Below are 18779 nucleotides of genomic sequence, written 5' to 3' on the forward strand. Positions count from 1 at the left end.
ATTATAATAATCGCCGTGAGCGCATAGTGGCAGCTCGCTCTCGTAGTTCCCTTTCGGTGATAGTAATACGCATTTGCCGACGCCTAATGGTATTATTATAATAATTACCAACAGTCGGGGTGGGGAGAAGAACGGGGGGAGGGGGCTGGTGGAAACTGGAATTAGACGCTTAATTAAGTTCGGGGGCCTCGAAAGTGCGAACTCGCGAAACCCTTAGTCGTGTCTCTGCGAAAGACACAACTATTGTACACTCTCTCTCTCTTTCTCTCTCACGTACACACATACACGTAGACAGATATACACGTACATACACGTACATACACGCGCATACACGCATTCAACGATCGACGAATTATATTTCGATATATTCGAATTTATTTTATTTTATTTTATTTTATTTTATTTTGTTTTATTTTTTATTTTATTTTTTTTTCTTGCCCAGGAAAGAGAGAGACAGAGATAAGAAGGTTTTCCCGCGCACGTATTTTTTACGCTTAAACTTTGTCTAAGGAAAATTTTGTTTCTCGTCAAAAATTTGTATTATCTTTATTTTATTCACTTTTTTCTGCTTTCATTCATTTTTTCTTTCTCTTGCCTTTAAATTTGTTTCCATCGTCGTTCATTCGTCCGCCCGTCCGTCCGTCCGTCTGTCCGTCGTTCGATATAGCGAGCCTGCACTTTTTCTATTTTTTTTCTTTCTTTTCCCATCGTTTTCTTCGTTCTTCTTCTTCTTCTTCTTCTTCTCCTTGTTTTTTGTTTTTGTTTGTATTTGCACTTACAGATTTGTCGTCCTTTTTCTCGGATTGGGCGTAGCAGTCCTTCGAACGAGTTACGTGATTTTTTTCTATTTTTGCTTTTTCCTTTTTTTGTTGTTTTTTTTGTTTGTTTGTTTAATTATTCGAGGTCGCACAGAATATTATTTCGCGTTTATCACTGAAACATCCCCGCGAACAACACCAACAAGTCACACTTTGATATACAATTTTCTTCCTGTTTTCTTTTCTTTTCTTTTTGTTTGTTTGTTTGTTTGTTTGTTTTAATCTTTGAACGACGAAATCGCAATATTTCATATAACATTCGAATCGACGAATCGTCGTATTTCAATTCGTCGTCAGAAAAAATTGTCATTGGATTCACCTAAAACCTACGCGCGTTACCACACCTCTCGCATCAATTTTATTTTTTATTATTTTAATTATTAAAATCATTTTTAATTCTTATCTTTTTTTACTTTTTTCCTGCTTCCCTTCTTCTTTTTTTTTTTTGTTTTTACTTTTCTTTCTCTTCTTATATTCCTATTATTTTATTTTATTTTATTTTATTTTATTTTATTTTATTTTATTTTATTTTATTTTATTTTATTTTATAATACACGATGATCGACGCGCGACATACGCGATCGATCATTTTTTTTTTTTCCCATAACGATCGATGATCAATCTATGTTCACCCGTGGGAGTCCTATTATTTTCTACCCAACAATAATTTTTCTTTAATATCTTATCCATTTGTTTAATCCCCTTGTTCATTACCGTCATCTCCACAAATCCATTCATCGTTTATTTTTTCTTTGTTAAATAATGAACGAATTCACACGATCAGAGATTTAGGATGAACTTCATTGTCCATCATTGTCTCTCGATGAAACAAACTTTAAGGGGTTTGAGAGGGGGGAGGTAGGGGGCGGTGTGTGTGTATGTGGTCTGAGGGGTAACGAGGTGGTGGTTGGATGATTTTCACACACGCGTCGCGCGTTTGATCTTTCTTTTTTGATTTAAAAATTGCAGCAAGACAAATAATTGATAAAAAGAAAAAGAAAACAAACGGACCACAAAATTTCGATTCGAGCAGAACAAATTTGGAGTGGGGTGGGGGGTTTACTTGGTTAGTTGGTTGGTTGGTTGGTGGAGGGGGTGGGGGGGATATTTAACGTTTAACGCGAGATATCTGTTCGTGATTGGCGCCACGAATAATCTGGTACTACGTCCTCTAGAACATGGCGGACAACTTCCTCCTCCTCCTCCTCCTCCTCCTCTTCCTCCTCGACACGATTCGGGGGACGTCTTCGTTAAACCGCCGGCCACACCCTGTAACATATCACAGAGAAAAGTAGTTAATCACCGTACACACACACATCATCCATCCTTTTTTCTTCTCTTTCACTTTCTGTCTCTATCTCTCAACGTTGATTCGTTAATAAGAAGAGCTCTATCAACGCTACCTTGAAAATAAAAATGTTCAAAAGCAAAAGGAAAAGTATACAGCAACGGCATAACTTCTCGTAACACTTTGTTAATTATCTTTTGACTTTTTCCATTAATCTCGTTTATAATAATAATAGTAATAATCATTCGTCAAAGATACGTGTACTTTCTCGTGATATGCAACATTGTTTCGTATTATATTTTATTTATTCATAACGAAACGTGGATAGATATTGTAACGATTTTACAAACGGCACGTGTATACGTTTGATTCGGTAATTTGGTACAGAATCAATTGTAATATATCGAAAAATTGATTACGTTTATTTTACGATTTATTTTGAGGTTATCTCGCGTTTACCGTAACGCATATCTTTACTACGTTTTACATTTTAATGATTATTATTTAAGTACGAAATAAACTTCTAAACCTAGCTTGATATATCTATTAAATATATTCTATTTGATTGTTGTTAAAATTTAAATAAAAATATAAATAATATCATTATAATCCCCCATATATTATAAACCACGGATATAAGTTTGTTCGATTACTTCCATCTTTCTAAGTACGAAATATTCTCGAAAAGAATACTATTATCTTTTATATTTAATTATTATAATTAATTAATAGTATATATATAAAAAGCCTGAATAAAAGTAAGAAGGAAAAGTATGAAAAATAAAAATAAACTCACGTGAGTAGTCCAGGATTAGGATCAGCTTGATACCAAGAGTACTGTGGCATGTAACCCGCGTGATGTGGGGGTGGTGGTGGTGGAGGTGGATGATGTCCAGGCGTGTGTGGATGATGGTGAGTATGTGGTGGGGCATGGGGATGAGGATGGTGTTTCATCTCACCCGGCCAGGCGGGTGCAGGGGGACTCTCGTTATGCTGAGGCGACATCTCGCTTCCGGGACTCGAACTTCCGGGGGTGTGACCACCACCACCACCCCCCATTCCTCCTAGGTACCCTGTCGTCGGACTACCCGAAACAGAACTTCCACCGCCTGTTAACATAACCGGCCAATCTTTGTTAACTCGTTAAGATCTATTCTAGATCTCTTCCATTTCATATTACAATTATATCATTAGTTTTTAATCATACGTCTTAATTATGTTATTACAATTATAAATTACAATCTGTGACGTTTATGATCATTAACAAAATTAACACTAGAACCACACACACACCACCATTTAACTGATTGAAATTGGAGATTGTCAAGATCTACCTTGGTGTATGTCCTAAATATTATAATGTATAAAAATGAATCCAAATATTCGGTATTTGGTATGCTTTGACAAACAACCATGTGAATCGTGATATTAACCAATCTCGGTTTTTCACGGTAACATATATATAATACATTCGTAAAAGATATTTGTTAAACATCATTTAACGTATATAGTTCTAGTGTTAATAACTGCGTGATATTAGTCGATGATAGTAATTACCTCCTTGCATGAGACTTCCAGGTTGACCAGGTTGAGGTGAAGGGCCACCAGGTAGGGCAGTACCACCGGCTAACAAACTACCGTGTTGTCCACCACCCCCGCCGCCACCTTGTTGTGCTGCTTTCATCATCTTCTTATACTTGCTCCTCCTGTTCTGGAACCATATTTTTACCTGTAACAAAAATATTACAAATATTGTAGCATAAATTCGGTCAGATCGTTGGATGAGTTTTTTTTTTTTTTCATTATTATAGCGTGGGTATAATTTTGCGATTATTATTGAAATTGATGGATACGGAAATATCAACGAATGAGAAGAAGAAGAAGAAGAAGAATAAGAAGAAGAAGAAGAAAGGAAAAGAGGTACGTTAGTTTCGTAATCATTCGTGTCGTTCCTTCTGCCTACACACATAGAACGTAGTCCTGCAACGGATACCAATGCGCATGTGCACGACGACTGGGATTGCACATGCGGTATTTTTTGTCTTCTCGAAGCGCGCACACATGCGCCGTATGCACGTGACGTTCTTTCAGCTCTTACGTAAGCTTTTGCATCGTATCCACTCGCAAACGAACTACGTATCTACATTTATGTGTATAAATGTATGTATATATGAGTACAGGTATGTGTGTGTGTATCTTTGAATGTATATGTCCTCAACTTCGAGGAAGAGGAATATTCCTATTTTATAGGATAAGCCGGATCAATCTTGAAGATCATTCTTATGATTTTATGCGAATTTTGAATCCCGTAATGAATGTACGCTGTAAGCTTGCATTTTCATGCACTCAAATGCTCACTGAATTCTACTAACTTAGTTCGGTTATATTTTGATTATTATACCGGGGGATTGGATATTTTATTTTTTAAATTGTTATTTATTTATTCGATGTTTTGTAACAGGTATCTTGTTATGCACGTGTAATATAATTTTTATATAATTAATTATTTTATAATCATAACAATTTCATAAATTATTGCTGATAGAAATTATTAATATTTATCATAACAAATTCGATACCTTGTTTAATAATAAATAATAATAACAATAATAAATTATCCATTTAACCAAATTTTGGTAAACGTACAATTGCTTCACCCTCTCCCAAAAGAAAATAATTCCAAATGAATAGAAATATAAAACGAATAAAAATTTGTATAAACCCGTGAAAGGGTTAAAATCAAATAATATGCAACCTAACGCGAGTATCAATTTAATTAACAAGCTCGGGTGCGGCCTTAGGTATGATGAGTTTGAAGTTGACCAACTACAATGACGAGGAATAGAAATGCATTGGAGAAAGGGAATGGAAATAAAATAGAAAAAAAGGGGGTTACGTTGGAGAAAGGATTGGGAGTGGGTAAAAAAGGGTTTTGAAGTGAGAAAGAAAGAGAGAGAGAGAGGGAAGACAAGAGAGAAAATTCTCGAAGAAGGTGCACGAGGCGTCGTCACGTCAAAACGAGTTCATTAAAACCGCAGTGCGGGCTCGGTTCTCGAGCAAAGAAGAAACGCACCGTTCCGCGCGGCATTGTTTCACGTTTTATATGGCCAACCACCGACGGCAAAACCTCGCCCCTATGCACTACGTGCACATCACGTATACACATTAACACATATACGTTTGTTATTGTATACGTGATCTAGGAATTTCAACTATAAATATATTCAATTTGATTCAACACATGTATTCTACACGTTAACGCACATAGATTTCCTATTGCATTTGTTATCTAGGAACTTCAACTGGAACTATATAACATTTCATTTTACACATTAACACACTAATACTTGTTATTGTATACATAATCTGGGAACTTCATTTATAACTATATACAATTTGATTTTAGATAGGTATTAACATATATAGATTTGTTATTGTATACATAATCTAAGTACTTCATTTACAACTATATAAAATTTCATTCTACATATTAACATACATAGATTTGTTATTGTATAAATGATCTAAGAACTTCATTTATAACTATACATAATTTGATTCTTGATAGGTATTAACATGCATAGATTTGTTATTGTATACATAATCTAAGTACTTCATTTATAATTATATAAAATTTCATTCTACATATTAACATACATAGATTTGATATTGTATACATAACCTAGAAACTTCATTTATAACTATATAAAATTTCATTCTAAATATTAACATACATAGATTTGTTATTATATACATAATCAAGGAACTTCATTTATAACTATATAAAACTTCATTCTACATATTAACCTACATAGATTTGTTATTGTATAAATGATCTAAGAACTTCATTTGTAACTGTATAAAATTTCATTCTTTATGTAAACATGCATAGATTTGTTATTGCATACATGATGTAGGAACTTCAACTATTACTAAATACACTTTGATTCTATGCATGAATTTTACACATTAACATATAGATTTGTTATTGTATACGTGATCTAAGAACTTCATTTGTAACTGTATAAAATTTCATTCTTTATGTAAACATACATAGATTTGTTATTGCATACATGATGTAGGAACTTTAACTATTACTAAATACACTTTGATTCTATGCATGAATTTTACACATTAACATATAGATTTGTTATTGTATACGTGATCTAAGAACTTTAATTACAACTACATACAATTTGATTTTAGATAGATATTTATATATATATTATTGTATACGTGATCTAGGAACTTCAATTATAACTATATACAATTTGATTTGAGATAGGTATTAACGTATATAGATTTGTTATTGTATACATGATCTAAGAACTTCATTTATAACTATATAAAATTTCATTCTACATATTAACATACATAGATTTGTTATTGTATACATGATGTAGGAACTTCAACTATAATTAAATATACTTTAATTCCACATATGCATTATACACATTGATACACATAGATTCGTTATTGCATAGGTTATCTAGGAACTTCAACTATAACTATATGCATTCTACACACATAGATTTGTTATTTTATTCGTGGTCTAGAAACTTTAATTACAATTATTTACTATTTAATTTTAATAGATTCTAAATTAGCAGACATATAAAGTAGAAAAATAAATTCAAAACAATAAGAAAGTATCTAAAATAAAGAGAAATGAGTTTGAGAGAAAGAGAAAGAGAAAGAGAGAGAGAAGGAAGATAAAAGGGTAGTCAAGTGAGACTAAAAAGGTTTCGCATAAAAAGAAGAACCCTCGAGTTAGGTTTGTCTATATACCCCAGCATCGTTGGTTGTAAATATCAATAAACAAAGCTGCTAGAACGACAGTTATTTTTCAGTAGTGCTTATTTCTTTCTAACACACATTTTTCTGTCTCACTTCAGTGGACTTCCTCTCTCTCTCTCTCTCTCTCTTTCTCTTACTTTGGTGTGTGTGTTTTTGTTGTTGTTGTATTCTTGTTTTCGTCTCGACACGCGTAACGAAATAAAGCACGTCGAGGAAAGGGGTTCTCTAGCAGCTCGGAACCTTTGTCGGTTGTGCTTTGCACAGTAAAGTTTTTCAACGAGCAATTAGAAAGAGATTTATTTGCGAGGCATGCCTTGGTACTGCCGATAAAAGCCAACAGTGTCCAGTTAGTATTATTTTACTTTTACTTGTGTCTTCTTCTTCTTCTTCTTCTTTTTCTTTTTCTTATTCTTATTCTTATTCTTGTACCTATCATTTTTTAGAAATACTTTTTTCAAACGATAAAAGTTCAACCAACATTCAATTATATTCGTTAGAAAAAAAAATAAGACATTTCAGAATGTGTTTTTTAATTCGTTTCGTTTACATATTCAAAATTATTTCTAATTTATTATTCGTCGAGTTTGATCAATTGTGTGTTTGCGATTAAACTGAACTAAAATTTGTTCTACAATAATTTGTGGATTTATTTTTACGTAGAAAATTATTGGGAACGTTGTTTATAATTAATTTTTAATATAATACAATGAATATATTGATATGTCAATTAAATATGTTAAATTATGACGATTAAAAGAAAAAGAAAATAATCGTAAACAAATTTACGGTTGAGCATACTTAAACTTCATTTGTTAGGATTACTTTTATCCCAATATGGTTTTATCTTTTATGATAATTTTATTCTAGCTTTATTTTTTTTCTTCAAATCTTTCCATGTAGGATTTAGGAGACGTTTTATCTTGGTTTCTTTTTTTCTTCAAATCTTTCCATGTAGGATTTAGGAGACGTTTTTTTCTGGTTCTTTTTGTTTTTTTTTTTTTTTTTCATTTTTTCCCCATGTACAATTAATGCAAAAATATACTCGGAGGAGTAAGCGAACGCGCGATTTAATGGACTCTCGTTAATACACCCCTTTGCACACTTCGTTACGATACTTTACTGAGCGAAGCTCTTTTTTATTACGCGTTAAGGCAACACCGGTAGCATATCTGTCTCGTAAATCCAGTATTATATTTTGACGCCTGCCACGATCGTTCTTGAACGATAATAAAAATAACGGAACGCTCGTTGCGTATACGATATCTCGATTTTACACGTAACCTTTCTAAGTTATTTGACTTCTCTTATTTTTTTTTTTTTTAATTTCTTTTTTTCGTCCCTTCGCTAGTTCTTTTCGATCGTACTCACTCTCTCTTTTTTTTCTTTCTCTTTCTCTGATCTAAATGTATATTATATTTTTATCCAGATCTTTATATTCCAATGATAACCTAAAAGTTGTACTAAATTTGTTACAAAAAACAATATTAAATTAAATTAATTAGAAAATATTAAGTCGATTTAGTTAAAAAGTATCAAACCTGAACGAAAATTGAACAGAATTGCACTTTTTAGCAGAGAAAACAATTGAAGTGAAAACCTAACCTAAATTTACAGAGAAAAAAGAAATGAACTATATTAACCGAAAAGAAATAAAAGAAAAACATTGAGCAAATTTAGTCAGACCCAAATTAATCGAACAAATGAATCTGAATTTAGATGAGAAAATAATTATTAAAATTTTATCAACAATCCATTATATTTCGTTTACATTTATTTGAATACTTCATTGAAACAAATTTGTACTATTTCGTTGATAAAAATAAAAAAATAAAAAAATAAAAAAGTATAGTAATTAGTATTTAGAAATCAATTAGACGTGGACTACATTTGGTCGACATTCTCACAATCGGTTTCTAATTCCAAGACACGGAGAGAAAGGATTCCGAAAAGGTTTGAATTCCAGAGCAATGGAAAGGCAAATGGCGAGGAATCCGCAGCTAAGGGAAAAATAAAAAAAAAGAAAGCACAAAAAGTCTTGGACGGGTTTACCGAAATGCATGCAAATGCGCGTGACGGAATACATACGTAAACAGGGGATGAAGAAAGAAGGAAAGAGAAGAGGAAAAAAAGGAAAGAAATAAGAAATAGAATAAAGAAAGGGATAGGAAAAAAAATATGGAGAGCAAACGTGAACCAAGTGAACTGGTTTTTTACGCCGACGGGGTTACTAAAAAATCAAACTTAAACTAAATTGTATAGAAGGAAAAAATAATCAAAAGGAAACAACACAATATATATTTAATGATAAAATTACAAAAAAACAAAATATTAAATGTTAATTACAATCGTAAATTAATAATTTAGAATCAAATGAATGTAGGAAATTTTATTTTGCATTCATAATTTAGGTGATAACAATTGTGCAGTTTATTTTCGAAAACGAATCGAGTGCATTTTTCCTTTATTGTTTTTCTTTTTTTTTCCCGCAAAATGTTATTTATTACAGGTAACTTCACAGGTGGTGCACGGTTACTCCAGTTAACAACGAACAACCTACAAACGGACTCACGGTTGTGTTCAAAATAAATTATTTAATTATTTAGTCAATTTTTTTTAATATTAATAATTTCGAAATATTCAATAAACAATTAATAATCATAATAATAATAATAAGTAACAGTGTAGAAAATAACTTTTTTTATTAAACGTTCTTTCGAATTATTTCAAACTATGATGCGAAAAGAAAAAAAAATAAAAGAAAAGAAAATCAAATCGTTCGAGTTTGATGCGCACTGATTTTACAGGAATGAAAAAAAAAAAGGAAAAACAAAAAATAATCGAAGACAGAAAAGATCGCTTCCGTCGTAGCTTGCGGCAAAATAAGGTAACGTAAGCTTAGGGTTGCTGTCGATATCTCTCCGATGCATACTCAATGAGAATATATATCCTAAGGATAAAATTTCAATTTCAAGATAAGAATAAAAAAAAACAAATAATGAAGAAACTAAAACGCAAAAATAGAAAAAAAAAAGAAAAAAGAAGAGATACGAGTTATCTACGTAAGCGAAAACAAAAAAAGAAAAAGAAAAAAAGGATCGAATGAATTTTCTAGATTCAAGACAAAACAAAAAAAATGAAACAAATAATAATAAATATGCGAAAACGAGTATACGGAGAGTACGGAGTTATTATACTAATTTCAATATTCATGAAAAGTGGTTTAAACGAGACGACGATATCTAACTATAATAATCTGACTTTTTATGGTTGTATAGGAAAAATATAATCGAACTTTATCGTAGAAGAATAATAATCGATCGATTTTTAGGTAAACTTCAAAAATTTATTATAAATATGTTTAGATTAATTAGAATACCTAAACTTGTATGGGAATTGTCGAAAAGATCTACGACGACGCACTTATGGGTGCGTTAGTAAATTACACGGAACGAACATAAGTGGCATAATTAGTATACTTCGGAGAAGTATGGTCCTTGACTCGCGATAACGTACTTATATACACGTACACACACACACATTTATATATTTGTGCATCTGTGTGTATTTGTGTGTGTGTGTCTTGATAACGGTGCATCGTTTTACTTTAGTTTTTGGCCAATGCAAGTGTGTACCTCTCAACCTAATTATCACCAGGCGTGAGCGATAAAACTTTTATGCTAGACCCCCCACCTCCTCCCACCCACTCCGTCTTTATATTCAAGCGTGCCAACATGAAACCATAAAGGAAATGTTTTATTTTCTCTTTCTCTCTTTTTTCTATTATTCCAATTTATTATACTTAAACGTTTTCATTTACTTACTTTCATTGATAAATCTTTTCTTTTATTTTCTTTTTAGTTTTCACACATCGGTTAAGTACTTATTAATTTATTGTATATTAAATGATTAGAAGTTATACGAAATTAGACATTTTTTTTTTATAGTTTTTAGTAAAGGAATAAGAAGGAATGAGGAAAAAGAAGAAAAGGAAAAAAGAAACAAACAAAAAAAAAAGAGGTTAATTGAGAACGGTACATATTATACTTAAACGATAACGATAGCGAACGAGTAATAGCGTGAGTTAGATAAGAGAAGTTTTTCATATATATATATATTTTTAACTATAGCAATTACTTTCCATTTTTACAAACTCGATTTTGTTTCAACTAAAATAGATCTAATTTTATAAAACTTGTAATTTCGACTGATCAACATATATATATATATACACATACTATATATTTTCTATAGTAAATAATAATATACGAGAGTTATGATAATCTGAAACGTACGATTGCAAAATAAGATGCCTGGATACTTTTATAAAAGAAAAAAAAAAGTGAAATATTTTATTATAGTTTATTAGAGCGATTGAATTATTTAGTACGAGTGTTAAGCTTTACGGGAAATTGAAGGTTATGTACGACCACCGGGTGTATCGTTCGTTCGAATCGAGTTATTCCCATAGTGGATGAAGGGGTGGTTAAATTCCCCCCTAGCTGGCAAAGCTACCTACCTACCTACCTACCTACCTATCTATCTATCTACCTTCCTACCGAAGTGCTCCCCGAGCTTCTGAATGATCCAATCTGTCCGCACAATAAATAATCACGCGTATCGTTGCGATACTGTCCACCTGCGGCACACGTTCCATCAATGCCCTAACAAACTAATTTTATCATTGGTTCCCCCTTCGTACCCTTCTACCTAACCTATTCTATTCGATTAAAACATTTTTACACATCGTTCCCACGCAATTTACAAATTCAACTTCGATTCTTTACTTTATCATTTATTTTTCTATCTTCTTTTATTCATTATTTCTCTCGTGTTTGTATGTGGATATATTTTACTCGTATTTCTTTTTGAAAATACTCTGACAATGTATGTGAGAATGTGGATTATTTATTTTTAAATTAATAATAATATTTTGTTCATTATCCAATTATATGTTTGATATATGTTTTTTTTTTTTTTAAAGTAATAATTTGATCACTCACGGTAAGAAGTAGTGTTAAACCGAATGGATTTAGTGTTAAATTTATAGTTGAATTATGTAAATAATTTTTTTAGGGTTTCACTCGTTTTTTGTTCAATGAATTTGATTTAGTCACGTTCATCGTCATGTAGTGACGTTTCATCGTCACATAGTGACGTTTCATCGTCACGTTATGAATTTACAAAATAGTACACACGTGATAGTGAATTTGTTAAATGTTAATATTAATAAATAATTGATAGATTATATTGCAGATATTTAATGTAAATTATATAACTATAATACCAATTTAACAATATTTCCATATTAGGCATATAGTAAAATTACAAAACCAATAAAAATTAGATAAAAATTCTTATAATCAAATAAAAAAAAAGAAAGATATAAATTTGTAACTGTTACCCATCAATAGAATCACGATACTAAATTGCAACGTTTTATTAAGCAACAATTCTTAGAAAATAATTAATACAAAACTCTTATCGCGTTTAGAAGAAAGAAAAAAAAAAGAAGAAATTGTTATTAAACGGCAAGCGCACACTCGTAATTATTACTCAATGAATTAAAAAGAAATAGAAAAAAAAATCATGAATATCTATTAGATTCTACGATGAAAGTATCGTAATTCATCATCCACATTGTAACATTGAGGAATATCAATCTTTCTGTCCGCATAGAATTCTTTATGTTTTTATTTAAACAGCGTGTGACGAGACGATCGTAAGTGAAATTCGAGGTCGAGTGTACGGTTAAATGAAAAAAAAAATTAGAAAGAAAGAAAGAAAGAAAGAAAGGAAGAAGAAGAAGAAGAAGTAGAAAAGAAAAATTAACAACGAAAAGAAAAATGAAAAAAAATTCTTTCGACGAGGGAACGTCATTCCAGTTCGATGATCTATAGATCATACAATAGCTGCGTGGAATACGTTATGCAAAATCGAAAGTCGAGTGGAATGGCACGGTTGGAACGAACGTTTGGAAATATAAAAGAAGGCCACGTACGTACGTACGTTCGTACGTTCGTTCTTTGAATTCCGAGTTTATCGATCGAAGTAGAATTTATCGTCTAGGAGACTTCACTTCGTTTTAACAATGAAGAATTATTAATCCACGATGTTAGATCAAATGTTTGTTACAAATTGGAATGAAAGAAATATTCACGATTCCCCCTGTCGTAATCAAATTCATACTTCTATTATTATTTTTCTTACCCTTGTTTCATTTCTTAAGTAACAGATAGTAATCTTAATATCTTAAATTGTTTTGTTAACGTATTTTTCGTTTATCGTTTCTTACATTCGTTTCATCGGGTTTGAAGGAAGAATGATGATTTGATTGGTTTCTCCTTTTTGTAGTTTTTTTTTTCTTTTTTTTCGTTTAACGTAAGCAACGCGGGCACATTTTTTGAGGTTATGTCGATACGCCGAGTGTTGTTACTTAATTTGATTTGAAACGAGAGTGTTGAGTCGATTGTGTGATTTTATATAACATGTGCAAATTTTCGATTATATTCTGATTCGAATAGATTGGTAAAAGGATTGCGTTTGATGAAATATTTGATTATATATACATTTTTTGGGGTTATCTTTAAACCGAATCTTATTCTTATAATCTTATTTTAACCTATTTCCTTAAATTGCTATACAATATAATCAAAATTTCAGATCATGGGAATCGAAATTTCAGCATCAGTACAATTTCATTCGATAATATCGATAGAAATCTCGATTAAACTTCATACCTAAATCTAACCTATAAGTTAAGTTACAATTAAAAATTTAATATAATAAAATTATTTTAAATGAAACTAATACGATATTCCCTTCACCCCTAAAATAAATATAATCAGCACAAACTTAAATTCAATCTTAATTGTAATAAAAAAGAAAATAATTAAAAGCAAATGAAGGAAATGACCGATGCCAATAAGAAAACATAACGAGCGGGTTGGATTAGGGTCTATAAAAGCGTGTAAAATTCGATGGTAACGCGTGTCACATTTTTTAACGACGTAAGTGGTTAGGTATCTATAATTTGGATGAGGGTTGAAGCTGAACCAGGAGAGAAATAGTTGATGGTAGTGGTTGTGGTGGTGGTGGCGGTGGTGGTGGTGGTTGATGAGGAGATGGGGTAGGACGAAGGGGATAGAAGGGAGTAATAATAGCCGCGTAAATGCGTCACTAGGGCCCCGTTCGAATCGTTCATTCGTTCGTTCGTTCGCATAATGCTATAATGCTTCTTCTTCTTCTCTCTTTCGATCATTTTCTCTCTCTCTCTCTCTCTCCGTCTGTCTGTGTCGGTGTTGTATATTATTTTTTTTTCTCATTTCGTTCACTCGCTCACTCCCACAATGCAACGACGAAGCACGAAGCCTCCCCCTCGACAACAGGGGCCCCCTCGTTGCCTGCCGTTGCTTCGGCGGTTCCCACTTCCTGCCTGGCATCGGTGATGCGCAGTGCCACCTCGACAACAACGAAAATTCCCCAACGGTGCATCGGACCTCTTCGCATTGTTATTTTTCTTTTTTTTTTTCTCTGTCTTTACTGCTGCTTACCTTTTCCCCCACTAAATATTTTATCTTTCTTCCATAATTTATGTATATGATTTTATATTTGTAATTTTATTCATATATATGATTTTGTTTGTTATATATTTAAAATCTTTTTTATTAGATTACATGATTTAATGTTGTATTATATTGGTTGAGTTTGATTTAGTATGATTTTTATATTTATAAGTTTGAAATTTGATATGGTTCAATATGTATAGTTAGGAAGTTGGTATAGTTCAATATTAATAGATCCTAATTTAGTATATATAATAGAATATTTAATGTAATATTCAATTATTATAATAGATTAGAATTTATTACAGCGTTGCAATAATTTAACTTAAAAAAGAAAAAGAAAATAACACTCATACTTTATAAATTCTAATCTACAGATCAACAATTTATCATTCTAATTAAATTAGTTTATCATATATTAAAAATTCCAAATTCCAAATCCATTATTAATATGATAATATATTCACGTTTCCTATTTATACTCCGACACTTTGATGTCAGTTATGTCACATTTTTTTTATTCCTCTTCTTTCACGCTAATGTGTGTACGCGCGCATATGTGTGTGTGTGTGTGTACGTGTGTGTATGTAATTTTTTTTTAATTCCATCGCTCATTTCAAAGTTCGTGCAACGATGCGCACGATATTAAAATGAAGAATGGCGGGGGTGGGTGGAAATGAAGGTGGCAGCGGGGAACAGGGGGCGTTTAGGGGGGGTTTGGGGGGTCAGTAGGGGGAAAAGTCCACGCGGAAGCGCAACGAAAAGCTTTTAATCGGAGCCGTCGCGCTTTGTTACGATTATGCGCGATTACGATCGCACCAACACAGTTTTGAGAGAGAGAGAGAGAGAGAGAGAGAGAGAACAATCGTTCACTTCCAACAACGTTGGCATAACTTTTCCATCCGTGGTTATTCCAGTTTAATAAGCACTATACATACGCGTACGTATTGTGCACACATTTGTGCGCGAGTTTAAAATGAAATTTTTGGTATAATTAATTGCGCCTCGTTTGTTCCCCCCACTCCCGCCCCGTCCCGCCACGAAAAGGAAAATTTACCGGAACAGTATTCTTCTTTCGTGAACTTTCTGTGACGTGAAAAAAAAAAGAAAAAACAATTTTGTTTCATTCGAAACGAAAGTAGGTCAACAACTTGTGCGGATGATCGTTGATTAAATTTTTTCGAAATAAATCGTTAACTTTTTCTTATCATAGATAAAAAGTGGAAAAAATTGGATAAAAATCGTTAGACGAATAATCGAATAAATTGATAAGCGCGTATATGAGTCCTGAGTAGATTCGGATTGTTTTCGTTGGACGCATATATGCGCCCATAGCATTCAAAAGGTTATTTGATACCAAGATTCGTTGATAACTTCGAATTTTCTTTTATTTATATTTCTTTATTGTGTCTTTTTTTTATCTTTTTTAGAATATCCTAAAAACGAGGAAGAGATAAAAGTTGGTAAAATCGAAAAGACAATTTAGTTAGCAGTGAGCTCACGTATCGCATGACACAACAGTTGACAACAACGATTGACAACCGTGACGATTGAAATACACGAAGTGTTGCCGGTAGACGAGGCCTCACCAACATCGGTTCGATCTTTTGTTTAACTAACGTTTGTTCTCGCTCCTTTTTCTTTCTTCTTTTTTGTTTTTCTTTCTTTCTTTCTTTCCTTCCTTCCTTCTTTCTTCCTTCTTTTTCTTTTCTTTTCTTTTCTTTTCTTCTCTTTTCTTTTTCTTTTTTTTTTTTTTTTCTTTAATTTATTTCTATATGCATATTCATATGTAAGTCATAAAGCCGGTTAATATGTGTGTTGTGTTACATCATACGTTCTATTCTTCTCTCAATTCCTTTTATTTTACATTTCACACCCTTTTCCGTCTATTGGAATACCAATCGATGCTCATCGTTTTTTCGTGTGTTCTTCCTATTTCCAGTAGGAAAGATTATTTTCGTTTGTTAACGGTATTACTTGGGATAAGAAAAAGATATTCAAATTTAGTTTAGGGATCAAGATTTTCGTTTAATCGATTATTTAAATAATCTATGTGAGATTTTATTATTTCGTCAGTTTTTGTATAACACATTATTATTATTCAATTTATAATATTATTATTCAATTAAATATTTATTTCAAACATGATTCATTTCGATTAAAAACATCCGATAATTTTATACAAATATTCTAATAATTTTAATCTACTAAAAGTTAAAAAAAACTGAAATTCAATATAATTATTATTTTTTCCAATTAAAATCTATTAAAATTTGATTAAAATGATCTTCGAATTCATAATCTTTCCTTACACAGAGATTTAAATATTATTTTTTAAACGTATAATTATAATCAACATACCGATACAAATATAGATAATAAAATCTTGACCAATTAAAAAAAGTAACTTTAAAGTAAGATAAAAAGAAAGAAATAATTTAGGAGCAAGCTGCGAAAAGAAGGAAGGCGTCATTGGAAAGAACGTGGACCTGCATTACGTGAGAAATCTGAAGGCACCGTTATTGTATATCGTACCGCCTGTCGTTCGCAAGACACAAAGGCCCTATTCATCCGCATGCAATCGCATGCATAGGAACCGATCCTGACTTCCACAGTGTACTCCTTCCCCCCTCCACCAAACCCCCATCCCACCCTCCTTCAACGAGTCCCACCTCTTTGCATCATTTCGCACCGTTCAAGTCCCCTGTGAATATCTCTTAGCTCGTTCAACCTCGTTGCTTATGTTTTTAATAGTCAAACAGGATGCTTAGACACTTCCACCATATTCCTCGAGGTAACAGGAATCTAACAGAATCATTTATTATCATCAATACCAAATTAGTTGACTTAAAGTATGAAATTGATATAAAAAAGGAAACAACATTATCAATCAGGTATGGATAAGAAAGTTTATAAACTATCCTCGAACAATTATTTAAACCAATAACAATAATCATTTAAGATTATATTTGTTTCTTATGGAAACTCGTCAACGCAATCCTAAACTATAAAGTACACAGTGCAACTTTTATCGATACTGATCGAATAAGAAAGAAAACCGGTAATCAGAGGACAATGACAACAAGTATGAATAAAGAAGGTGCTTAAAAAAAAGAAATAGTTGAAATTGAATCTTGCTAAGTTAACTCACCTAACCCAACGATATCTCAATCTCCAACGACCATGTGTATATCTGTGTGTGTGTCTGTGTGTGTCGTTAATTTTTTTGATGTTGTTGTTTTCCTTTTAATCCTTTAACCCAACTTAGGAAGTGTTCGCGAACACTTGGCTGAGTTTGTTCGTGCGAGTTTACCTGAGCTCACGCACGCGAGGCAGGTGCATGTGCATACGTGGCGGTTCTATCTTAACATGGTAGGTACGTCCATGGCCTGGCAGCCGTCTATAGACTGTGAGTTTACCATCCATCTATCCATCCAGGTTTCCCGATTTCCGTAAAAGTCCAGAAACGCTCTCGCGGTCCGACGAAGCGCGAAGCCGGCCGACCGGCGGCTTCTCCAAATGGGCTTTACCGTTTCCACGAAGTAAAGGGTACCGAACCACTATACTATTTATTTCTTTTTATCATCCTATCCAAGTATTATTTTTATTTGTAATCTCTCATGTTTTGTTTTATTTTGTTTTCTTTTAAACTTCTTCTATTCAACTTTGAACACGTTCGATCTCTAACTAGTCTCTTTAGACTTTATCGGTTTCTACTTGTTACAGGTATACGAGTTACATCTTAATCCGTAAACTAACGTAAATGGGGGGGGTTGGATTCTAAAAACTCGACAAATAAGATGACTAGTAACCTATGTTTTTATTTATTCTTTTTAGCTAAGGGTTTATGATTTTTATGATATTCTTAATTGGGTATGTCTGATTTTTAAGATTCCTATTTAACAGAACTAATGTTAATTTAATTAACAATCAATCTTATGTCTTAACAAAGTTGACCCCCCCGTTTTCGCAAACTGTACACCACTTTCAAATCAAATTATCTATACACCAATTATCCCATCAAATAATTATCCAATAACTTAACTTACGTTCCCATGATCAGAATCAAACATCTACAGTATTCCCTAAAAATATGACAATCCCTCGTATCACCCAAAAAAAAGAAGATAATTCTATTCCCAACATATTAAAAAAATCGTGTATAGTAATAAAAAATAAAGGTTATATGAATTTGTTCACGTATGACAATGTTCGTGGCATAACGTAAACGTGACCGTGGCTTAGTGGGACGCTGACCACAACGTAGGAACGACCCAGGGGACGAGGATCTACACCTCGATGAGCACAGCACGA

At 32.3% G+C, this 18779-nt stretch overlaps 1 protein-coding gene across 7 annotated transcripts in view; it reads right to left on the reverse strand.

The window, feature by feature from the left end:
• Positions 1-1485: 1485 nt before the first annotated feature.
• The window catches only part of LOC122515627 (homeotic protein distal-less), an 83703-nt gene continuing 66409 nt past the window's right edge, over positions 1486-18779 (reverse strand). For 4 of the 7 annotated variants that reach the window (XM_043633035.1, XM_043633032.1, XM_043633033.1 and 1 more), the window contains exons 3-5: positions 3664-3835; positions 2903-3236; positions 1486-2087 (exon numbers count right to left, since the gene is read on the reverse strand). In XM_043633035.1, the coding sequence (XP_043488970.1) occupies positions 2069-2087; positions 2903-3236; positions 3664-3835 (525 nt within the window). In that variant the 3' untranslated portion in view covers positions 1486-2068. The remainder of the gene's footprint in view (positions 2088-2902; positions 3237-3663; positions 3836-18779) is intronic. The other 3 variants (XM_043633036.1, XM_043633037.1, XM_043633034.1) reach the window with 1 other exon arrangement.

Source organism: Polistes fuscatus, unplaced genomic scaffold, assembly GCF_010416935.1.
Source record: "Polistes fuscatus isolate 324 unplaced genomic scaffold, CU_Pfus_HIC Scaffold18, whole genome shotgun sequence".
Classification (NCBI taxonomy): Eukaryota; Metazoa; Arthropoda; class Insecta; order Hymenoptera; family Vespidae; genus Polistes; species Polistes fuscatus.